Genomic DNA, 23,186 nt, shown 5'->3' with positions numbered 1-23,186 from the left:
CTCTTACTGTCTTTTCTATCACAGCATAGCCCATAAGGAAAGTACCTGCCCTGGTGATTTTGGTACCCTGAAATTTTAAAGCCTTGTGTAAAATACCTGTTTCCTAGGTCTGAATTGTCAAATTAGTTACAAAACTTGTGTTAACAATTTCTCCAAATGTTAGCCCGTGCAAACCAAGTCCTATCCTTTCAGGTCCCTTACAAAGAACTTATTCAATCCTCAGTTCGGGAGCATCTTCCGAACCTTCCACAACCCAACCTACTTCTCTCGGAGACTGATCCGGTTTTCTGATATCTACATGGCATCCATCAGCTGCCTGCTGAACTATGATGTGAACTTCACCTTTTTCCCCCGGCGCACCCCTCTGCAGCACGAGGCGCCCCTCTGGATGGATCAGCTCTGCACAGGTTGTATGAAGACCCCCTTCCTGGAGGAGATGGTGCACATCCGATGAAGGGGAAGTGTGTGAGCTGAAGTTTACAGTAATGTAGTGCTAGAATTGTTTGTACAAAGGGTCAGGCTGTTTGGCCGTGAATTGCCTATCGCTAAGGATGATTTTAATGTGGGTGTGGGTTGTGTTTGGTGTTTTGTCCCTGACCATCACTGAACCTTGCTTTCCAGCACTTCCAAATATCTACCTTGCTAACAAATTGGTGCTTAAGTTAAGTGGAAGGGAGATATGATTGACTATTAACTTGCAAAGCATTCTCAGAGCTGGTTAGGTAGAAGTAAAACAATCACAGCAAGCTGCATTTCATGACCCTCTAAAACTCCATCTTCAGCCCCTGCCCAAATTCTGGCCCAAATCTTCTAATATGGGTAGCTGACATTAGGTAACTGCAGTTAGGCATCTTAGCGAGAAGTGGCCTGATTCTCTGAAGTGCTAAGCAAACACACCTCTCTTCTCTCTCATAAATTTAAAGGTTTATTCGGCACCTCTGAAAGCATATTTTAGGCAACTTAACTTTTGAATGTTTTGGTCTCTGAATATAGAGGCTTTTTTTCTTCACTTGTTATAGAAACAGTTCAAAAGCTAAGATCTTGACACACTGCTTAGAAGGTGCATTTTTGCAGCCTTTGACATTAAAATCATGTATTTGCCGTGTCTGAGGATTGTTTTGAAAAGCATGGAAGTTAAATTATAATGGATTTAAAATCTTTGTCCTAGTCTTAAATATATTTAAGTCAACACTTTAAAATTTTAACACTGAAAAGTACTGGCTTGAAAAATCAATCAAAACACTACCTTAAATTTTACAGTAAACAGCTTAGAGCTCATATCTTAATAAGATGAGCAATGCCTCTGTATTTGCACAAATTGGGCCTTATTCTGAAGTCATGGGCTGGTGTGAAGTTACACCACCTCCAGTGTAAAACCTGAGATTAGAATAAGGCCTGTTTGTATTCTTGACTCATCAAGGCCGTTCCTATGGCTGTGGAAGAGATTATTCTGATTCAGTAGTGGGGGCGGGGAGCAACAAAGGATAAATTGTGATCAAGCATGGAGAGGTAGGTGAATCTTGTGTTAAATATATTTTTCCAAAAAATGAAACCAGTGTTGTTGACAATGGATGGGGATTACTTTATGCCAAATCTTTGGGTAGGAGACAGTGATTTCTAGCTATAGCTCTGCCTTGGCTTCTGTTTAGTACAAGTGTAGAATGTCTGTGTAACTGAAGGAGTGGAGCCACAGGTGTTCTAAAGGGTCAGAGAAGCATAACTCCTGGGCTGCTGCTTTATGACAGAGTATTTTGCACACATCATACCACTGAATCTCTTCTGCATACTGCCAGGAATCTTACTACTGCTCTTTCAAGTAGTTGGAAATATTATGACGATGATGAAAGCACTGAGAGCTGCTCCTAGACGGGGATGCTATTAATAATAATCCTCCCTCCACCCATCTCAGGTCAAAGCTAGCCCATAATTCAGCTTCGTCAGGTCTATACAACCTAAAACCATATGGAAATGTTACATTGAAACCTGTGTTTTAAAACATTCTCCTGTAATGTTTACACCCCAAACATAACAGTGCTAACCCATGAGAACCTGTCTAAAGCTGAGAGAGATTAAACCAGAAAAGAACTTTATCTTAAGATAAATGGCAGTGGTAGTACAACACTTGAAATGAAATCTAAACTCTGTGGTGATATCTAACATGAAGGATGCAGTCAGTTTACATCCTTGCAATTGTCAAAGGAGTTTCAAAACACAGAAGGCAGTAACATCTGACTGAAGTTTATATAGCCATAAAACAAACTTTAGCATAAACATCCCTCTTCACCATTAAATTTATAACACCCTCTTTTTCTGCCTGCCAATAGACATTTTTGAGCTATGCTTAAAATCAAGGCATGCTGTTTGTTTCCATTTAGAGACACTCCAGCGTGGGGACTGAGTGGAAGAAGCAATTAAGTAGCTAACTGCTTTTCTGTATGCCTTTTCTTCAGACTATTCTAAGCTTTCTCTGCAGCGCAGCATCATCTCTCACAATTCTGGTGTACAGCCCCCAGAGGCAGTTTAGAATTGCAAGGCTGTGGATGGAGGCCCCAGCCTGGGCTCCTACTTGCCACCTCATCTTTCTTTTTCTTTTTTTCCCTTCTTTTAACTGCCTTTCTCCTTCCCTGCTCTGGGACTGGGTGGGGTTGGGTTTGCAACCACAGGAGCCTCTGCTGCATCACCTCCAGGCTCACACTTCTGCCTCTCTTTTGGAAGGGAAGAAGTACCCCTGAAAGCACCATGTGAAGTAAAAAGATGCTTTCCCAAGCTGACAGCGAGGGAAACATGAGCAGGAGGACTTCATCCAGTCATCCCAGGGGAAGTCTGGAATGCAAGGACATGAGGTTTGTGGGGCTCAAGTGCCCCACCCCTCCCCCATCTCAAAGTGGCTGCTGAATGCTGTAGCCCTCTTCCCAGTTGCTGACCCTGGCAGAGCAGTACTCAGAAGGCAGTTTTTAGAGGGTTTCAGGTCTTGTGGAAGGTCACAGCAGCACACCTACATCCACAAGCAGTCAAACAAAAAACAACCCAAAAGGAGCAAGAAAAACTATCCACTGCCTCACCTTCCAGTGCTGAAGGGGAGCTTTCTGACTCTTAATCTGAGCAGGGCCAAGGGAAAGCCCAAGAATGATTTATTTTTGGTGAGAAGTTTTGAGTCTATGTTCAAAACAGTGGTGGATCCACAGTACAGATCCAACCTTGTTTTGGAGAGCAAGCCTCCCAGTAAACGTATCCCCTCAGGCTGAAATTTCCCCGTACTCCACCTTGATGGATGTGAGGGTAATGGGACAGTTTCAATCAACTGCTCTATCCCTCAAAGGTGGATACTCATTCTAAATGGGTCCTAGGTTCAGCTAGGTTTGCCTCCTCTTCAGGGAAAAGGCTGGACAAGACAGTGGCAAAAAATGGTGCAAAATCCAAACACGCCCTTCCATCTCCATTAAGTGCTCTCAGGGGAGAATATAAACCCTCTTTCAGGCAGACTCTGAAATGCTCTAAGGGAACATCTTGGAATGTAGGTTCAGAGGTGGTTGAGCAGCCTCCAGAACAACTTTTTGATAATGAACAGATTTATCTCCATCTAGACTTGAAGCTAGGAGCCAGAATTCCCCATTTGTTAGAGGACTGGTAGGTGTTAACCCACAGACACATGGGCCAGGGATAGGCCCACAAGACAAGGGCTCCACCCCATCCATTCTTCATTCATCTTCTAGCTTGAGGAACAATCAGGTCCAAAAGGAGCACTTTCATCTTCTGAATATAGGTGTCTCAGAAGATGAAACAGTTTCTCAGGGTTCTCTTATCTTTCAAAAATACACAGGATCTGTGTGTCAGAGCCATCTTTCCATCTGAAATAACAAGGACTCAGCATTACCAAGTCACCCATCACTAGATGGATTAGGCTATGCCTTGCTGAGGCCTATAAGGCATTAGAGGTCCTGGGAAGAATTCAGCCAGACTCTATGATGTGGCTGCCAATTTTATTGGCAGAACAAGCAAGTGCCTCCACCTCAGAAGTCTGTAGAGGAGACCCTAAATTAAACACCTTTATAGGCCAGTACAATGTGAACTTGACTTGTCATCTGCTGAGGCCTTGTTTTCCAGTAAGGTGGTGGCCCCAAAATAGACATGCTCAAAGGCAATGTTGGCTGGTGGTAGTGGAAGGGAAAGTTCCTCTTATTCCTCTGCTCTCTACTTTCCAGACATAGCAGAATTCCAGGAGATGCTGGGCTGCAGAATGGAAAATTTCTTAATGTCCTTTCTGCTAGCAGCAGCTCCCACAAGTTTACCCTGCAGGCTCTCTGTCTAGTGCAGCGGGTTTCCTTTGAAGTTTTGTTTCTAATATTTTTTTCTGCATAGCTTTGGAATGATTCATGGGGCTGCAACAGACATAGCAGGATTGTGGGAAACTGTGGAAAGGAAATTGATGTTTGAAAATTTCCATTCAGTGTTAGGGCTAAATTGTGGTGCAAGATGCTAAAGATTACTTTTTCCCTTTGTAGTAAGGCAGCACAGCCAAGTGCACCGTTTTCTTTACTGTGTGTAAGATACATTGTAGGAGAAGCACTTGCTTGCACCTAAGAGCTTGGTGTTCTGCAAGCCACTAAACTTCCAGAATACTGCAGTGGTGGTTGCATTTCACCTTTTAAGTGACAGCACAAAACAAGTTTGCTCTTCATTGCTTTATTATAGTGCATGAAGCTCTCCCAGGTTTTTCTGAAACAAAGCAACCATCTTGGATCTTCACATCCCTGGTTTTGCTGAGGACTAGAAAATAAGTAGGATCCTTTTGTGGCCCTCAGTTGAGAAGGGAGGCTTAGACTGAATGAGTGAGTTTCAGAGCTCTAGCTGAAGGTTATGCAGAACCCTTCATTGGTTATTCGGAGCTAACTGGGTGCTGGCTATGGCTCTAGCAATCATCCAGGCAGTTCACTTACTTACACTTAAAGTAAGGCTTTTCCCTCCCCTCAAAATATGGATGGCTGGGACAGCTCAGTTTCAGAAAAACATACTTTGAGCATGGTAGGTAGGTAGATTAAAAATAAGCTGGGTAGCATAGACACTGAAGAGGGCTCAAAGAAATCAGGGCAGAGTCCCAAGCACAAGCCCTGTAGTGTCAGCTTCGGAGGAAGCAGGAGTTGGTGGGGAATGCTAAATAACTTATCAAGAGCTGTGAATTGACTGAATCTGCAGCATAATGAAAGTTGGAGTGTTTGTTTATCATGCTGGAGCCTTGTTTTTTATGTACTGTAGCAAAAGGTCAAGCTCAGGTTGGAGCACTTTTATAGTGAATCTGTAGCAAAGTATTGGTACAGGAGACTTGTTCAGCTAGGGGAAGTATAAGAGGAACAAAATATCAGTGGCTATAATTACAAGAAATAGCATCTTTCATGTTGTGTGGAAAGATATAGAAATAGGTAATTTTTACCAATCAAGAGTTATCTGGGCAGAGAACATTAGCATGGTACAGCATTAGGTTAGGTGAACTTCATTTTTAAAAGCTACACTTCAGAGCTGTGCCTATACAGAGAATTCTTGGTGCATGTGTGGCTTTGAAGGGGAAGGCTTTCTGTGCCTAGTGGACAAACTGCCAGTGGCTTATTGCTCTGTGCCAAGTTTAAATCCTGTAGCAGCTAGGGGACATGGGTGAAATAATCCAATGCCATAACAGTGTTAATACAGCAGCTGTGAGGACAGTAGGTAGAATGGAATGTGCTAGAATATCTTTGGCAGTGAGTAGCAACTCTAACCAGTTAGGAACATGATACCTCAAGTACATAAACAGGGTACCTGTCCTGGTGACTGGATGTTTAAACACAAAACCACAACCTCAAGAAGCCATTTAACATTGAAACTATTCCACTTTTGTTTGAACATCAAAATAATGAGCATTAATGTAAAAACTTGTTAAACATTGCAATATCATTTGACTACTACTGCATTCTCTAGTGATGTAATGTCTTGGGCTGTGACTGTTGTGCAGCACACTTGTGGTCTGTAACCCTGGAATTGTAATGTATATGCTGCAACAGAAGCACCTGCCATGTTATGTTGGAGCTAGTGGTGGGAACTTTACCACTTGATAGACTAGGTGCCTTTGCCAAAGTTGTGACTTTTGAAGACAAATAGTATAGCCACCCAAATTTGATGTAGTTGGTAAATAGGAAACCTAAGTGGAGGGTTGTTACTCAAAATGCTGCACTATGACTCTGAAAATTTAACACAGCAATTGCTGTTGTGTGGGTTTGAGAATAATTTGAAATGTAGCATGTTGAAGTTCTTGTCTAAACTTTCTGTAGCTCATTGTCTAGTTCAGTGGTAGGTTATTTACCATTCATATATAGAAGTTTAAAATAAAATAAACAAAATAGTATGACAATGATTTACCATCTGCTTTCAATTAGAATTGCAGTGGCTAACAGCTGAGAATCTGACAAGGAGACTTGTTCTAAAGTGCTGTTTATTGAAGAACCACAAAACAGTGCAATGTGCACAGACTTCAGTCTAAGCCTGTTTGAGGAGTCATCACTTGATTAAAGCAAAACATACCAGCTGAATAAAAAGCAGTTTGTCATGCTCCCCACTTTAAAGGCTTAGCATCATTAGGTTTTCGGACAAGACTGTTTTCCAGCTATCAGATGCTGTGTGTCACTCCATCCACATTCTATTTTATATATGTAACTCAATCCTGGAGGATTATGATTGTGTAGTATTGGCTATATTTTACACATGGTACTATTATTTTAAAGCAATGTTCTTCAGATGTCTGCAGTGAGTTTCCCCTCCTACAGTTATGGAAGAATATCAGTGCAGAGCTCCAACTGTCAGCTTAGAGTCACACATTTGCTGTTCCAGTGAAGATTTTCTTAACTGCATCAACAAGGACATTCACTAATCAGAGTAACTGCAGGTACATCTGTCTTAGGGTAGTTGAACTGAGGTATCTTAGCTGATGAGTTTGTTTGGTTTAATGTTAACCATTAGCTCACTCTTCATCTGCTTACCCCGTGCAGGACCTGTGGGCAAGCTCCACTTAGCACTAGCATGCAGCAAGACGATGACAGTGGTTTTTTCCCCCTTCTGTTTGGCTTGGTGTATGCTTTACTCAAGAATTCTGTGGGTGTCTGAAAAATCTTCCCCCCTGAAAGAGTCCTGAAACAGACACAAACTGTTAGAAGCCAGCTGAGAAACATGCTAACTTGACACAAACATCCTTTAAGATTCTAAAGTTAATGAGAAACAAGCTGCTGTCTACTGTAGCAAACCCTTGACTCTCTACATGTTTAGCAGCAGGAATGAAAGACTGGGTTCTTAGACAATTCCATTTCTGAAGTGGATTTAAGGGAGTTCTTACTACCCTGACACTACAGTGAACATTTTTACTTCAGTCTTCCCTCGATGAAATTGTTATAAGTAGCAGCAGCTGCTGTGCTGGTCTCATGGCCCATGTGCTGGCAGTAGGTTAGGTGATGCACCCTTCTTACCCCTACCTCTATATTGATCTCCTCTAAATCTATTTACTCAGTCTTTGCAGGAGAGAGAAAATTCTCATTAGCAGTGGAAGAGGATACTGAGCCCTTGGCAGAAACCACAGCTCGGTTTATCAGGCATCTAATTTGTTAAATCAAAATTGAAAATGTATTTACTGATGCTTTTAATTCAATGAAAAGCAGCAAGGACCCTGCACCTTTAAACACTAATGGGCGTTCTATGCCTGGACTAAAGCACAAAGAGATCCCCTTACTTTAGGTCAGGTCTACACTTAAAAGGATAGGTTGACCCAGCTCTGTCACTTAGGGAGTTGGATTTTTCACATCCCCAAGGATCATAGTTAAGCCATCTAATGCCCAGTGTACACAAGAGTAGGTTGACTGACAGCTAGGTCAGTGAAAGAATTAGTCTAATGCCTATTCAGAAGGTGGACTAACTATAGGGACTGGGGAACCCTTGGAGCTAGTGGCTATGCTGAAGTACTATAGCTGTTTAGACATGTCCATAGATTCCTCTCCTGTCTGGCTCAAGCATCCCTTAATCTGCACTTAACACAGGGTTGTTTTTACATCCTTACAGAATCCCATTCACCCCTACTAGTAAGTATGAGCCTCCTTCCCCCTCATTTGGTTAAGTTTTAAACAAGTGTTTCATCAAAACAAAACAGGTGAGACCATTTTCTTACCTCAAATGGGTCACACATCAAACTCTGGTCCCCAAAGATAGGGTTTGGGAATGACACTAAGGGCGGGTTCCTGGCCTGCTCTTCCTCTTCCAGGTCAGCCTGTGTGCAAAGGTACAAGAGATTAGGTATTGGTCTTCCCTCTCCTCTAGAGGTGAGTTTATCATTACTGCAGTCTTAAGCACTTCTACAGTTCCTTGCATTAACAAGGTAGTGAAAATGAAATTGAATTACAGAACCTAGTTAGTAAGGTGTTCTTAAATATAAAATCTTTTCCAAGACATTTGCATAGAAAGGTAATTATTTGTATGATAGACCAGTTAAGGGTAATTTTATCCATATTGCTCATTTACCTCCCACACTGGTTTCCATATTTCTAGCTTCCTTCTCCCCATACCCATTTGTACCACATAACAATGCAGGTTTAAGGTAATTAGCAACTTTTTAACATGTTCCATTGCCTAGGCCAGACTCCTTAGTAACCTCACTCTAATTTAAACTAACCTACATGTATGCAGTCTGCAGCCTGCACTACAAATTATCCAGTTCTTCCCATAGTGGCTAAATCATAGGCCTGGTCTACATAGCTATGGCATGAAGGTCAGGCTATGCCAAGCTAAGCCTCGGTGTAGACACAGCTAGGTCAATGGAAGAATGTTTCTGTCAACTTAACTTGGTGGCATTCCTATTGCACAGGAAATACCCCTGCTGTCACAGTAGTCTGTGTCTACACTATGGAGTGGCATAGCTATGGCACTGTAATGCCTACAATGTAGACATGGCCCTAGTATTGCAAGTTAGGGGGGCAGCAGTGACCCAAATTCTCACTACAGACCTATGCACTTGGCCTAGATCTAATAACACCTTCATAAACTGTCACACTATAAACTGGAAGGTCAACTACATCAAATTCCTTTATTGTAGCATTAATTGTTCTCCCATGTCCCTTGTGCAATGACTGTCTTACCTTAAGAAATTTCCTTGTAGAATCACAGAATATCAGGGTTGGAAGGGACCTCAGGTGGTCATCTAGTTGGACCACTCCCCAGATCCCTAAATGGCCCCCTTAAAGATTGAACTTATAACCCTGGGTTTAGCAGGCCAATGCTCAAACCACTGAGCTATCCCTCCCCCTACCATGCTGTTTAAGAATTTTTATGAAAAGTAGGTGAGTGTCTCACCCAAGCCAACTCTTCAGGCTTGTGTACATGGTGCAGTAATGCGCACGAACGAGCCTGCGTCGACCCTCCTGGCACACACTAGGGAACTTTTAGAGTGTGTCAGCAGTGGCCAGTTAGTTCACATGTGTATAAGAATTTGCTCCATATAGACAAGCCCTTAAAGATGAGAATTCTTAGCACTTCTCCATCCAAGTTCTTTTTCCAGAACTACATCCTAAGCAGTAGCCTTACAACAAGTGTAACAGATGGAAATATGCCTCAGAAAACTTTCTGAATGTTTTCATGGGGGCGCTATTAAGCAAATTCCAAAGGTTACATGTAAATATGACTCCAACAGTGAGAGTTTAGCTGCAGGCTATTTAAATGCATCAGAAAGCAAAAAACCCCACAAGAGTTCATAGCTGCATAGTAGCACCCAGTTTGGCTACTGTAACAGCTTGAGCTCTTGTGCATATGACCATTGCTGTACTGATAACAGAAATGGTTTGTGCTTTGGTGAGAGAAGCTGTAGCAAGGTTGGTTGTTTTTTTTTTTAAATATATAGTGAATATACTTTTCTCCAAACCTGAAAGTAGTGGAACTGGAATCCTGGGTTTTTTATTTTTTGGTAGTAATAGGACACTCCAGCAACAGCTAATAGCAGCAGCACTACACCAACAGCTGATGTTACCCCAGTGGTCACAGGATGAGATGATTCCATAGCATTAGTAACCTGGAAAAGAGACACTAAGTTGTTTTAGCTCTTTGTTAAAATATATAATGAAGAACTGTCTTAAAGACAACTTGTGTGTTAAAAAGCGTTAACTAAACTTTTTCACACCTGTGAAATAGAGGGCTGGCTACCTGCAACATTTATGCAGTTTGTTTGCCCTGTGTGCTAAGGTTATTCCTGATCATATCTCATCTCACAGACACACAGCTCAGACTGGACGTGAAACTATGTAGAAGAATAAAACATTTCATCCACTATCCTACTACTGCCTGGAAGTTTCAAAAGAAGCTATAATACATATACTGATGCATCTCATCATTACTATACTGGTTACCTTACACTCAATTTTACATCATCACAGAGCAAAACGGTCTCTTCCCTTTTCAGATTTGGGACATGCCTTTAACTCAGCACTATTAAATTTTCAAGGCACATAGCAATAGGCCGAATGAGAGGAGACTAGCTCTCTTTGTTGTTGGCTGGTGGACAAAGAGTGCATTTTTCAGACTGGTGCTATCCGTTGGATTACCTAACAGCATGGGCCTAAGTTTTTGTACTGGTGCCACTTGTTTGCTTCATGCTGTTCTCAATGTTTTATACTATTTGCATAGCCATTGCTATGACTGGACATCTAAAAATGTACAAGTACCACATTATGTCATGTCTTTGAACTGGTCCTCCTGCCCCTCAAAACAGCAGGCTGAGGAGGGCTGCTGTGCCAGGGAATTGGAGGCAAACCTGCACCAGGTAGGCAGATAGGATGCCTGTTCCAGCAATGTTCAAGGAGAAGAGGAGGGATTAGTAGGAACAGAGCACAGACCTTTGCCAGGAAGTGTAACACTCGGGTATTAGTTCTGTGCAGGGAGGAGGGAGTAGTTGGTAACTAACATACATGATCTGAGGTCAGAAGAACTCTCTGATGTGTATGTATAGCCCATTATACATAGCAACTACTACAGGATAACTAAAGGGTAACTGACAATATGCAGAGCCATTCACACTAAATTCATCCCCGTGTTGTATATTAATACCTAGCAGCGTCCACCCAAAGATCTTTAATTTAGGTTCAACACACTTGTGCTGTAGCAAAGTATTATCCCCATTTTACCACTGAGGAAATGGAGGCCCAGCAAGTTTGCCACTTGCACATGCCTCAGCTGTAGCCTTGTGTCCAAATAATGCTTGGTTTTCTTTACTGGGATTTCCTGCCACGTTACACCATACCGAATGCATTAGTATTGGCTATACGAGGACACACACTAACACAAAGGTCTGTTCATAAAATTCCACATGCTAGCATCTTCTAAGGCAAGCGCCCTACCTGTAAGGGGGCACTTTGCCCTTTACCGAGCTATCACAACTACCCCAAAGAGTAGGAGCCTAAGCTTGTGTGTCCCCAGTCTAGTTCTTCACTGCAGCAGGCCAGAATATGGCCAGGCTGGACTCTATTTAATGACATACATCGCGGTACAGTGGTTCCTTGGTGAGTGCATTGAATGGAACTTGTTCTGCTCTGACGCAGAGTAACTGAACCCAACATGTATCCTTACATCTGCCATTTAATCTCTCAATGGAATTGAACAAGCAACTTGCCTGAGCCAGATGCACAGGCATCCTAAGTGGCTCCTCGATGGCATGAATGATTCCATTGAAGGTCAGAATGTCCCACTGTACGATCAGAGTATTATTAACCACTTTGGAACCCTGTCACAAGAAGAAACAATATTAAGGGACTCAATGTGAATATGTTTTAGAAAAACACTACCCATTACCTAGACCCAAGAGAAGCTGGCTGAGTACTGAACTGTCCCAACATACTTACAGGGGGTTGAGTGCTATTCAGCAGGGGAGCATCAGCAATGAGAAGGTTGTAGCCAGAGCAGGAAGGTATAACGGTACCGTTGGTGAGATTGAAGCTCAAGAGGGAGACATCACTCAGGGAGACATGGAGCTTCACTTCCTCCCATGTTAATGTCTGAGAAAATGAAGCATAGACATGAGGGGGAGAAAGTCAAAAGCAGGGGGAAAATAAGTCAGGCATTTTCTGCTCTTTCAACATTTTAGTTATATGCTGTCCAGTGAGTCAATGGAGAAAGACTTCTCAGAGTGCAATGTAGACAAGGCACCTGACTAGTTCTTGCATTCCAAGCAAGAGAGCCAGAACAATCCCACTTCAGACATAAAACCCTATTCCTCCAAGCAAGCAACAGCACCGTATTCGAATGGCTACAGATTGTGTGTGGCCCGTATTCTCTCCAGCTTTCTCACCATATTGACCCTAAAGCCAGAATTCAAGGGTACAAAGAGAGTTTTATATGCGGTGTCATTGGAGAGGAAGTTGAGGAACTCAAGTCCATCTTGCGTGGTGTTGGTGTAATCCAGTAACATCTGGGGGAGGGAGAGAGAGAGAGAATCTTCAGTGCCAGTCTGAAGCTGTGGGTTTGTCAGAACATTCTGGCCAGCAGAACCCAGGAGATGTCATGTGAATTCTCCCCACCTTTGCTAGAATAGCAGAGACGTTAACTGGCAATGAGAGGAAACAGTTTGATACTCTCATTATACATGGCACTTCAGAGAGCGCGAACTCTTGCCTTCCAGTTCAATGATTTTCCTTTCCAAACCTTTGGGGTCTGGGAATTCCCTGTTAGTCACTACTTTGCTTTACTGACAGTTTGCAAAGGAGCATGCCCCTTCCCACTTCCCTGGCTAGAGGGAATGTGGCACCAGCACTTACGGAATAGAAGGTTGAAAAGTTGGAGTGCTCAGCCAGCACAGCCAGGAGATTTCCACTGCAGGAGTAGCCATCTCCAATGAAACCATCTCTACAATTACACCTCACATCTGCAAAGGGAAGAAAGATGTGAGAGGAACAGGATTGGGTATGAGCGCTTCAGACAAATACACTGAACTATTGCTTAGGATTTCTGTCCATGCAGAAGGCAGCTGTGGTCCCATGGACAGAGCTCTGGATTAAGAGTCAAAAAACCAGGCTTCTCTTCACCGCATAACCTTGGGCAGCTCACTTAACTTCCCAGTGCCTTAGATTCTTCATCTGTAACAGGGAGTCTCAAAACACCTGTCTTTGTATGGAACTTTGAGATCTCTGGTGCTTTGTTGTTTAATAAGTGTTCAGGGCATAAACCAATGTAGTGGAAACCGGAAAGTGTAGAGTTTAGAGAGAGAGAGACAGTGTATTGCAAATGTGTTGGGTAGGTTTTTCCCCTTGACATTGTGGTGTGTGTATAATCAAAAGGAGCATAAATTCTTGATATAACACACGCCTTTGAGATGCAGACTTGTGCAAGCACATTCCCTGCTGCAGATTCCAAGGGAGCCAATACCTTTAGCTCTGTAGCAGAAAGCATCCCACCTCTCAGTCAGGTTTTTTCGGGAGCCATAATCCACAATGCCAACGTGGTTGGAGCCACAGCTGGCAGTCGGGTACACGGTCGGGTATCCTGCGGTACCATTACTGAGCCAACCAACTAAGCACAGATGGAAACCCATCTGCAATAGGAAAAGAAGTTGCCCAGTGAGAGAGAGGATTGTATGAGCCATGAATCAGTTTCTATAATGGCACTCATTCACTTTAGTATTCTCTACTGAAAGCCCTATATCAAGGAGATACTCCTGCCCTTGTAATTCATACACTGCCCAGCCTGGAAGGACATCATTTTACTTAGCAAACAAAAGCCTGATGCTTCATTGGCATGAAGCAGCATCTTTTACTGGGCAAGAGAGAGAGAACATAAGTTGGTCCAATAAAAATTATTACCTCCCCCAACCTTGTCTCTAATGTCCTGGGACCTACACGGCTACACCACCACAGCTTACAGTTCATTTGCCTGGCATTTTTCCATCCCATCAAAGCACATCATCAGCCCCACTGCTCTGGGGCACTGTGGCTCATACACAGCCTCAGCGCGCATCACAGAAAAAGCAGCACAAGGCACCTGGCACTTTGAAGGGGAAACAGCCATGACAAAGGCCATGTGACTGGTGTACCTGGCTGCTGTAATGGACACTCAGAACCCTGTATAAAAAAGCACTTGCCCTGGGTTGCTTCCCACGTTGCTGCTAAAGCCAGGATTCCAACCCAAAGGAGAGGTGCCAAAATGAGGGGGATCACTGAGCCCATCACCAGACTGGCTCGTTCAGGCCCATTGAGGTACAAGAGCAGGCTCAGCTGTGACTGCTTTTACCTGCTGAGCTGCCGAGAGCTGCTGGAGAGTGGCCAAAGCAGCATCTTCGGCCATGCAGGCAGCCTCAGCCTCCACGTAGGTGAAGGTGTATTTCCCTCTTGGTGACTGGAGGTGGAACACGCCAATGGTTTTGTCTGGAAAACAGCAGTGCCAGTGCATGTCACTTCACAGGGAGATCTCCAGAAACACAGGCTCAGGGCCTGACTAGGAGAGAGCCCTGTGATCTGGAATCCAAAAATAATCACAGGTACAATTTTATTGCCATTCAATTATTCCTGCAAATCAGCAAGGTGGCTGCATCTGAAGATCCAACGTAATATATATTTATATAGTGCCTTTCACCTAGATCCTAAATACTTATCTACACAAGTGTGTGTGTTTCTCACTCTCACACCTAGAGAGCAAGGGCCAGATTCAGCAGCTGCTGGACATCACATTGGCAATGCCAAGCAGCCCATGTACACCACTGAGTCTGACCTTGCAGACCTAATCTACTTCTGACTTTTTAAAAGGATATATACACATAGCAGCAGGGTTATTTATCATTAAAATGCAGCCACTTCTGGGGGGCGGGGAGGATGGAAGCCATTCTGCACCAGTGCTCCTTAACTCCATACTAGTTATTAACTCACCCTAGACTCAGAGGGACCAGCACCATCTACTGAACCAACACCACTACTTCCTGCTGCACGAGGGCTTTTCTTAGAGTCTCCTCCAAGCAGTCTGGCCTTGTTTAACTTGTGAGATTTTACACATTAACAACTGACAGAGGCAAGAGATTGGGAGTTTTATGGGACCCTTGAACCCCCACTGGGTCTGAGGTAGAAATCTCAGGAGAGGAAACAGGCTTTATGTCTGATAGAGCCTGGGGCCGGAAAACAGAGGCTACCCATCTCTGGGCAGGGTGATCTGAAATAAGCGGTGACAGCACAGCCTCTGCCTCCCCAACTCCTGTTCTCTGAAGAGGAAAGTGGTGACAACAAGGACTCATACCCTGAAAGTGCAGATCAGTGCAAATGGCCTCAGGGTGGCAGTACCCATTCTCTTCCAGGCAGCGGTTGGTGGGTGGCACAGCTTCCTCCAGGCACTGGATTCCATTGCCAACATAACCTGCTTTGCACTCACACTTCCGAGCATTCTGCAACACAAAGGAACCCACAGGGCACTAGGGAGGCCAGTCCCAGCGCTCGGGCACCCCGTGATCTCCTGCTGAGGCCTGGCTGGTTCTAGCAATGGGGTTGCTGACCATACTGAAATTTCTGGGCTGGGTTTGACCGTAACAGGACAACCTCCTGTCTTGCAAACCCAGGCTGAGCTCTTCCCCGGGCCTGGGAAGTGACATGACCTGGCGGTGCCACCTGAGGCCACAATTGCAATGTCACAAGGTGACCCAGTGGAATATACTCCAAATGTGGTGGCTTTATCCCAGAGAGGGGATGGGATCAAAATTGCAGGGGACAAATCCTATGTCCAGTCAAACTTGCAAGGAAAAATCATGCGCCTCCCCCTGCCCAGGACTGCAAAGCAGCTCCGGGGCCGCCACTCCTGCCACAGAACTGGTGTCACACCCACGGCCCTTGCCCCCCCCCACCTCTCATTAGGGGAGGGAGACAGGAAGCAGAATTGTGTAGCACTGCCCCATGCCTTCTTCCAAATCCTCCCTGCATGCTGCCCTGTACGGAGCAGAGCTCTATGGCACAGCTGTGACACACACACCCTCCCGCCTTCATGGGCTCTCCCAGTCCTGTCTCCCTCTGCAAGAGAGCTGGTGCCACTGCAGAGGAGGGGGCAGCTTTTGCCCTTTCCCACAGAAGGTCCCTCACACCATTCTATGTTGCCGTTAGTGTTCCCCCCACACTCTAGGAAACAGGGTTCACTTTAAGCAGAGAACCCCTGAAAGCTAGCAGCAAGTCAGGCTTCCTCAACCTTTGGAGTATGGCACCTGGTGACAAGAGCGCCCTGGGGAGTCAGGGGGGTTGAATGGCTGGGGAAGCATTGACTAGAAAGCTATTGCTCATGGCTCTTGCCACGTAGACTAGTTGCTGCCATTGCACCTGTGTGGTGGTGCCAGTGTTCCTCATCCATCTCAATGCTGTTCCCACAACATGGGCAGGGCAGCCAAATGCCTTTCGTGTTCATGACATACTTACTGGCCCAGTGCTGATGCACAAGGCGTGCTCGCTGCAGTCTCCATTCCTGCCATCCGCACACCTGTCTATGGGGCTGCAGACGTAGCCATCTCCTTGGTAATCCAGAAGGCAGGTACAAGAGAGGTGAACACCCACCTGAGTGCAGTTGGCATGCTCACTGCACCCTCCATTGTCATCCCGGCACTGATCAATCACTAAGGCAAGAAAGACAGTTCAGCCTTTTAACTCGGCAGGCTTTACAACAGCATGATCCTCCAGCCCTTGTTTGTAGGACAGTCCCCGATGTGACTTCCGGAGAGTCCTTCATGGATCAATCTTCATTCACAAATACCTTTTTGGTCTTTCCATACCACAATTACATATTAGCAAACTAATGGCAGTGGGTGCAATGAGAGAGTAGCTGTATACTACAGCATGCCTGGCAGGAATAGGAATATTGCACTGTAATGGATACAGGGGCTGGTATTTATTAATGGCATTCCCTGTAGATTAAAATAGAAACAGATCATGTAAATTAAGGCTGAGATGAAATTATGCATCCAAATCCCTTAGGCAGATTTGAAAAATCTCAAGCCTAAATACTGATTGGTTGATAATGTTCTGCACTGTGCTATTTAAATATGAAGCACCTGCATCATTCCACGAAGTTCTGGATGATTAGAGGAGTATGTTATTTTCCCCATCTTTCTGATGCTGGTACCACCTCCATTTTTCTTCATTCTCCAAACTACCCACATCTCCACATTTGTCAGAACACTAGAGATTGCCCAGCTCAGGCCCAGGTCATATGCTCCACCTGTACCTGTGCAAGTTCTGCCATCTCCTTCATAATGTAAGTTGCATTCACAGATATTCTCAGCTCGGCAGGAGGCATTGGGGTGGCAAGCTGGGGAACACACCGGTGTTGCAGCTAGACACAGAACAAGCCATGCAAATCAGTAGGTTGCACTCTGCATGCAGACACATCTCTAAGTCCTGCTGCAGTATATGCTCCACCCTCCCACTCCATCCTGCATCTCCTGCCACTCCCTACCTCAAGCTGAGGCTGGTCTCCATGCCTAGTTCCTCCCTCCTCCCACTGTGACTTTCATACTCTTTGGCCTGCTGATCCCTTGGCCTGGAGCAACGTCCCTCTTTCCAGTCCACCTCACTCCTCCTGCTCGCCCCCATTTCTGGCTCCCCATCAGTGCCCTTCACCCCCCAGGCTGCCTAAACCCTCCCTCGTGCTCAATTTAAATAAAAATGAGAACTCTCCGACTCATTCACAACCTAACTTCCTGTATCTTTGTTCCAACCCTAGTTGCCAACTCCTCGGATGTTGTTATGGGCCAGCCCAGGTCTCCATTGGAGACCAGCATTCTGTTTTAAAAAGCCAACTTTTCCAAGTATTTTTGAAACCATTTGCCTGCTCAGATCATCTTGGACATGATCTCAGGGCAGGCCTCAGGAGGCACATTTGGGTTCTTTAGATCAAGGCGTTCCCAAGATACAAGAAAAAATATTCCTCTTCTTTGACGCAGATTGGAGCAGGATCGAGTCTGCCTTAGTCTCTGCAGAGTTAGGGCCCTATGCAGTATAATAATTCAGGGCCTGATTTTGAGAGGTGCAGAGCCCCCACAACTCTCAAGGGCTTCATTGTGAATTGATGGTGCTCAGCACCCATCAGGATCCAGCCTTGAATTCCCACTCAGCACTGAACAATCACATTACCTGTCCCATTTCAGAGCTCTTCATGAGAACATTATAAGGAGCAAAGATGCTCCAAAGGGAAGGGTTGTTCCAGTGGCAGCTCAGTGCTGTTCTCACTTTAGCAGTGTATGGCAGAGATTGTTTGGCTAAGGTTGCCACACATTCTGGTGCACCAGGTTCTGCTCCTTAATAACCCCAGATCATGAATTCCCTGCCCCTCTCTCCACATGGTGCCTCTCACTATGTCCAATTCTGCCAGCTGAGCAACTAGAGCAGCAACGTGTCTGGATGCTGTAAAAATAAGAGCAACAGATGGGCTCATGCGTACAAAACAAACCTGACAGGACAGAGAGAACTTTGATACTGATGAAATAAAAGACAACATGTGACTTATGATACAGGTGCCCATTCACAGAACCACCTGCCCTTGGGAAGGAACGATACTTGGGGGTTTCACCTGTAGACTCGTGTATGTTACCTAGTTTGGTTTCGCAGCGCTCTCCTGTCCATTCCTCAGTGCAGAAACAGATTCCATCCCCATTCAGTCCTTCATTACACATCCCATTCTCTGTGCACTTACACTCTGCAAAGTGACAGACAGGAAGAGAAGAACACAGGTGTTAGTTGATCCACCTTGAGAAGGGAAATGTAGCAATGGAAGGGGGATTTTGGCATATGGCTACATGAGGGCTCTTTGTAGGCATGGACTTTTAGAATTGTGCGTGCAGAATTTTGTACCGGTGATTACCGCAAGTCTGTGCAATTGTAAAATTGCAGCCACCAACTCCCTCTGCTTGTGCTGGTGTCCATGGCCTCTCCCCCAACACCCGTCTGTGCTAGGTTCAGGGCATTGACTAGTGATGGACCAAGCAAACTTTGCTTAACCACACCTGGAGGGATTCCTTCCCTTCTCTGCTCTGTAGCCCTCTGGCAAATGCCCTTGCTTCCTTTTTCCTCCTCTTGGCGGCTTGTGTCACTTACTCAAAATTCCCTGGTCAGTGAATCCTTTGAAACTTTCTCCCATGCTCATGTATCCCACACACTGAATACCTAACCTAGGGAAAGTGTTTAGGTTTCATGCTTCTTAACCTGGTCTTGTCTTCCTCTTGGCCTGACACAGCACATCAGGACATGTCATGACGCAGCAGCATGATATAGCACTGACCCTGAAAGAGACTGCTGGGGGCCCCAATGCCTCACAAGCCCATCCAATTCAGGACACATGGCAGCTCTAATTAGGAGTCTGTCTGATTACAGGCCCATTCACACCTCAAAGCACATGCTTAACTCTCACTGACATGGATGGAGCTGCTTAACTGCACCAAGTGGGGAAGAGAGAGCATCTTACACCTAAAGGCCTCAGCATCAGTGAATTATAAAACTGAAGTAAGTGTACTCGGCCTGGCCTTGAACTGCCTCATGTACATCACAGCCCAGCCTCTTACACCTCAGGAAAAGTGGCAGCCAATGTTATTCAACTGGCTTGATGACAGAGTCCTGCGGCGAAGGATTAAGAAAGGGAGCAGCTTCCCCTCCACAGTAGCTATAATCTGACGACCTGTCTGATGTTTAAATCCACAGCACACTATAAGCCCAGAGTTTCTGTGGGGTTTTCCTTACCCTTTAATATTCCACTTGGAGCACAACGCATTACAGATCAAACAGTCATCATCGCTATCCAAACTGCTCCTCTAACCCCAGGTCTGTCAAATGATCTAACCCAAAGTCTATCATCCCCAGTCAGGTCAAAGGAACTAATCCCATCCTTGACAGTCTGGTCAGTGTATTGCACGAACCAATATGATGTGCGCACACATCACTGTCATTTACGGTTATCTGTTTGTGTGTCTGTACCTTGGCAGTCCGGCCCGTATCTGCCTGGCGCGCACAGTTCACAAGCTGTCCCAATGAAAGCCTCGGTGCAGTTGCATCGTCCTGATCCATTGATCCTATCATCACAAGTACCACGGTTACTGCAGGGAGCCTCCAGCCCTCCTGGGCAGACTGAAAACAGAGAGCCTCAATAAGTTACCCAAACCGGACACCAGGCGAGAAAAGGTTCCTGCTTTTCCTGGAGGCAGGGAAAACTACTCATAAAAAACTTGGTTAACTGGTAAAGAGAGTGAATTTGGTGGGTTTACTGGATAGAGCTAGCATTCCCAGTCTACACCCCAGACTCACCATCACTGCTTTGGTGTCCCAGCATCCACTGGCTCTCACCTCACCCTTGGGATGGATTCCTGAAGGGTTGCCTCAGGTTCTCCTACCAAAGTCCTGGTGAGGTGCGTGGAAGGGATATTCCCACAGACACTGTAATGCCTGGCAAAACGTCTATGGGAATAACCCCTCGCCATGACTTTCATACAAAAATGAGATCAGATCTCGTTTCGCTATTGCATGTCTCCTGACACTCCTAACTTGCTTTATATAAAGAAAAGGAACTGGCGGCAGCAGCACTATTGGTTGGGATAACACGAAGACAGCACTGCATTGGTCACCATAAGATTATCTTTGCAACATAAGGGCTAAAAAAAACTGCACACACAGAAAAACTATGACAAAAATGTGACAGCCACCAGCCTTCACGGTGACCCTTCAAAGGAGCTTCTATGAGTAGGCACCACCATCTGGCTAAGAGGACACCTTATTGTGACAAGAGAAAAGAACTCCTTTGTGCCAGGCCAGTGCAGATTTCTCACCATGACAGTCTCTTCCATAATGGTTTGCACAGCACTGCGGTACCCAGCTGGTGGAGAAACAGACTCTCTTGCACCCTTTTGTCAGGGATCTCCGAAGAGAATACCTGCGACCGTCGCTATCGAACACTGACGAGTACCAATGAGGTCTTGATAACAGATAGTTGCGGTGTGAAAAAGGAGAGAGCCTGGAAAATGGATTCAAGTAATAAAAGCAAGACTGGCTTTTGCCCTGTGGGGAAAATGACAACAGTGGGTCAAAACCATCAACATCCTAAGTTCTGTCCCAACTAGCTACTTCCTCACCCCTTAACTAAAGGGAGAATCTTCTCCAAGGACATTAGTAAAATTGTTACAATACGACTAAAAACCAACTGACATACTGGAGGGAGGTGCTACCCATATTCCCTTTTCTGAATAATCATCTTACAAATGTTGGGAAGGGATGAAGGACAGAAAAGATGTGGGGCAGGTGGAGGTGGAAATCCATGTTTGCAGGCTATCGGGCGGGTGGTGGTACATGACAACGCAGAAAATGAATCTGGCTTGGAACAATCAATGGTCAAGCTGTCAAGTGAAACTTGTTGGCTCACCAGGATCAGAGTGAATAGGCTGGCATGATCCTAGGTACGAGTCTATACCCAGGAGCCTACTGCTGCGCTTTACCAGTAATGTCAGATTTAAGTAGCCCGTCATCCCAGAGGTCTGCAGCTGCCTCACCAAAGAACAACAAGCTCTGAGGTGGAAGCCAGCAGCTAGACAGCGTGCAGCATGTGTAACTCCATTGTTCAGTGTATGTTCTCTGTCTCCCTTTGGACATCATGCACAGAGGAGAGGAGGCGGCTTGGCAGGTGCCAGCCAAGGGCATCAGTACTTTAGTTCAAGCTGTATAGCCTCATGCTCCTAACTCAGGGAGTCCCACGTTCAATCCCCAGTGATGGCCAAAATGACAGTCATTACATGCACTACATGATGGTTGGCTCTTGGCATACGGGCCAAGCTTCCAGGGCAAATTCTTACAAAAAGTGTCCCAAGCAGCAGGGATCCTGGGTTTTAGAGTTAAATCACAGTACCCAGGCTCTAGTCCTTGGAAGGATGAACTGCTCTTTAATTTCCATACCAATGTTTAAACGGCTAACCCAGCAATAAAAGAGCCTTTGCTGTTTGAACCCAGCACTCCTGGCTGACACCAAAGCAGCAGAAAGATTGCTGGACTCTACAAGAAACAGCCAAAAAATCTAACGGCCATTTAGGTGCTTGAGGGAAAACGTATGGCTATGTTAGCAGACGGCTCCCACTCCCATAGCAACTCAGCACCTCCCGACACCACTGCGAGGGAGGGAATGATCCCCATTGTACAGGTGGGGAGCTGAGGCACAAGGATTAAGTGACTTGTTCAGGGTAATACAGGGAGTCTGTGGCAGAGAAGAAAATTGAAGCCAGGTCTCCTAAATCCCAGCCCAGTGCCCTTAGGAGCCCATTCTCCCTTCTACGCTCCTGCTAATGGGCACTGCACAGGAAATGCCGCTGCCCCCTCCCTCCTCCCGCACTTTGCAACTTGCCCAACTAAGCTCTGAATTTAAAACCAGCAACCTCCACAAACCACAGAGCTGTCTGGAAAGTTATTGGAGATGAGTGTCCTGTCAATGGAAGCAAGAGATAAAGCACAGCCACAGGTACTGAGTGGGCAGGTGGCAGGCAGAGGTAGCTGTCCCCAGATCTGCCAGTGCACCTCATTCCAGCCTGGATGCAAACCCCTGCCATTCTGGACCCGGGACACCACATGGCTCTGCCAACCTAATCCCAGGGACCCTCAAATCCTGACATGCAGCAGAACCTGCTAGGCCAGCTTTCTGCCACCCTTGACTGAGAACTATATAAAACTGTGTGGCACTAGAACGTAAATAGGTACCAGAATGAAAAGAGTGAAGTACTGAGGGCTTCGTTTTGCCTTCTACACTTATACCCACATCAGGGTGTGAACCCAGAGGTGAAAGACTGGTGTTGTCACTCACTTTTCCACCAAGGCACCATGCAGCCCTCTGCCCCAAACTTTGGGGGTCATTTTTATAGCCACATTTGCTGATTCATGCGCCTGAGTTACTGTGAGCGGGTAGTTGAAAAAGAGAGGCAACCAATCCCAGAGGATAGCATGTGTGCCATGCTCTGAATACAGGGCTGCATTATCATCATGTGCAGTGCAACCTAGAGTTCTGCAGATGCTGGTGCTGAACTTGAATGGTTCAAAGCCTACAGTGTAAACAAGAAGTGAGGGACACTAGCCAAGAACAGATAGCATGGCTGTGCTTCTGTAAATGACCCCACACTGGCAGACCTCTGGGGCCCATGCAGAGTCACATGGGGCTCAGGGATCACAACTCCA

General features: G+C 45.4%; 2 protein-coding genes across 5 annotated transcripts in view; one reads left to right on the top strand and one right to left on the bottom strand.

The window, feature by feature from the left end:
• NT5DC2 (5'-nucleotidase domain containing 2) overlaps positions 1–6,373 on the top strand; it is a 67,288-nt gene extending 60,915 nt beyond the window's left edge. The window contains exon 14 of one of the 2 annotated variants that reach the window (XM_030569077.1): positions 193–6,373. In XM_030569077.1, the coding sequence (XP_030424937.1) occupies positions 193–454 (262 nt within the window). In that variant the 3' untranslated portion in view covers positions 455–6,373. The remainder of the gene's footprint in view (positions 1–192) is intronic. The other variant, XM_030569078.1, reaches the window with a different exon arrangement.
• The window catches only part of STAB1 (stabilin 1), a 128,318-nt gene continuing 105,897 nt past the window's right edge, over positions 766–23,186 (bottom strand). For all 3 annotated transcript variants that reach the window (XM_030569075.1, XM_030569074.1, XM_030569076.1), the window contains 15 exons: positions 20,807–21,035; positions 19,962–20,111; positions 18,586–18,690; positions 17,221–17,328; positions 16,419–16,612; positions 15,262–15,406; positions 14,269–14,402; positions 13,408–13,573; positions 12,801–12,907; positions 12,335–12,454; positions 11,889–12,041; positions 11,660–11,770; positions 9,920–10,066; positions 8,177–8,275; positions 766–7,152 (listed from right to left, as the gene is read on the bottom strand). In XM_030569075.1, coding sequence (XP_030424935.1) covers positions 7,102–7,152; positions 8,177–8,275; positions 9,920–10,066; positions 11,660–11,770; positions 11,889–12,041; positions 12,335–12,454; positions 12,801–12,907; positions 13,408–13,573; positions 14,269–14,402; positions 15,262–15,406; positions 16,419–16,612; positions 17,221–17,328; positions 18,586–18,690; positions 19,962–20,111; positions 20,807–21,035 — 2,019 coding nt within the window. In that variant the 3' untranslated portion in view covers positions 766–7,101. The remainder of the gene's footprint in view (positions 7,153–8,176; positions 8,276–9,919; positions 10,067–11,659; positions 11,771–11,888; positions 12,042–12,334; positions 12,455–12,800; positions 12,908–13,407; positions 13,574–14,268; positions 14,403–15,261; positions 15,407–16,418; positions 16,613–17,220; positions 17,329–18,585; positions 18,691–19,961; positions 20,112–20,806; positions 21,036–23,186) is intronic.

Source organism: Gopherus evgoodei, chromosome 7 (genome assembly GCF_007399415.2).
Source record: "Gopherus evgoodei ecotype Sinaloan lineage chromosome 7, rGopEvg1_v1.p, whole genome shotgun sequence".
NCBI classification, from domain to species: Eukaryota; Metazoa; Chordata; order Testudines; family Testudinidae; genus Gopherus; species Gopherus evgoodei.
The sequence above is the reverse complement of the archived record's forward strand: the minus strand, read 5'-3'. Positions and strand labels throughout refer to the sequence as shown.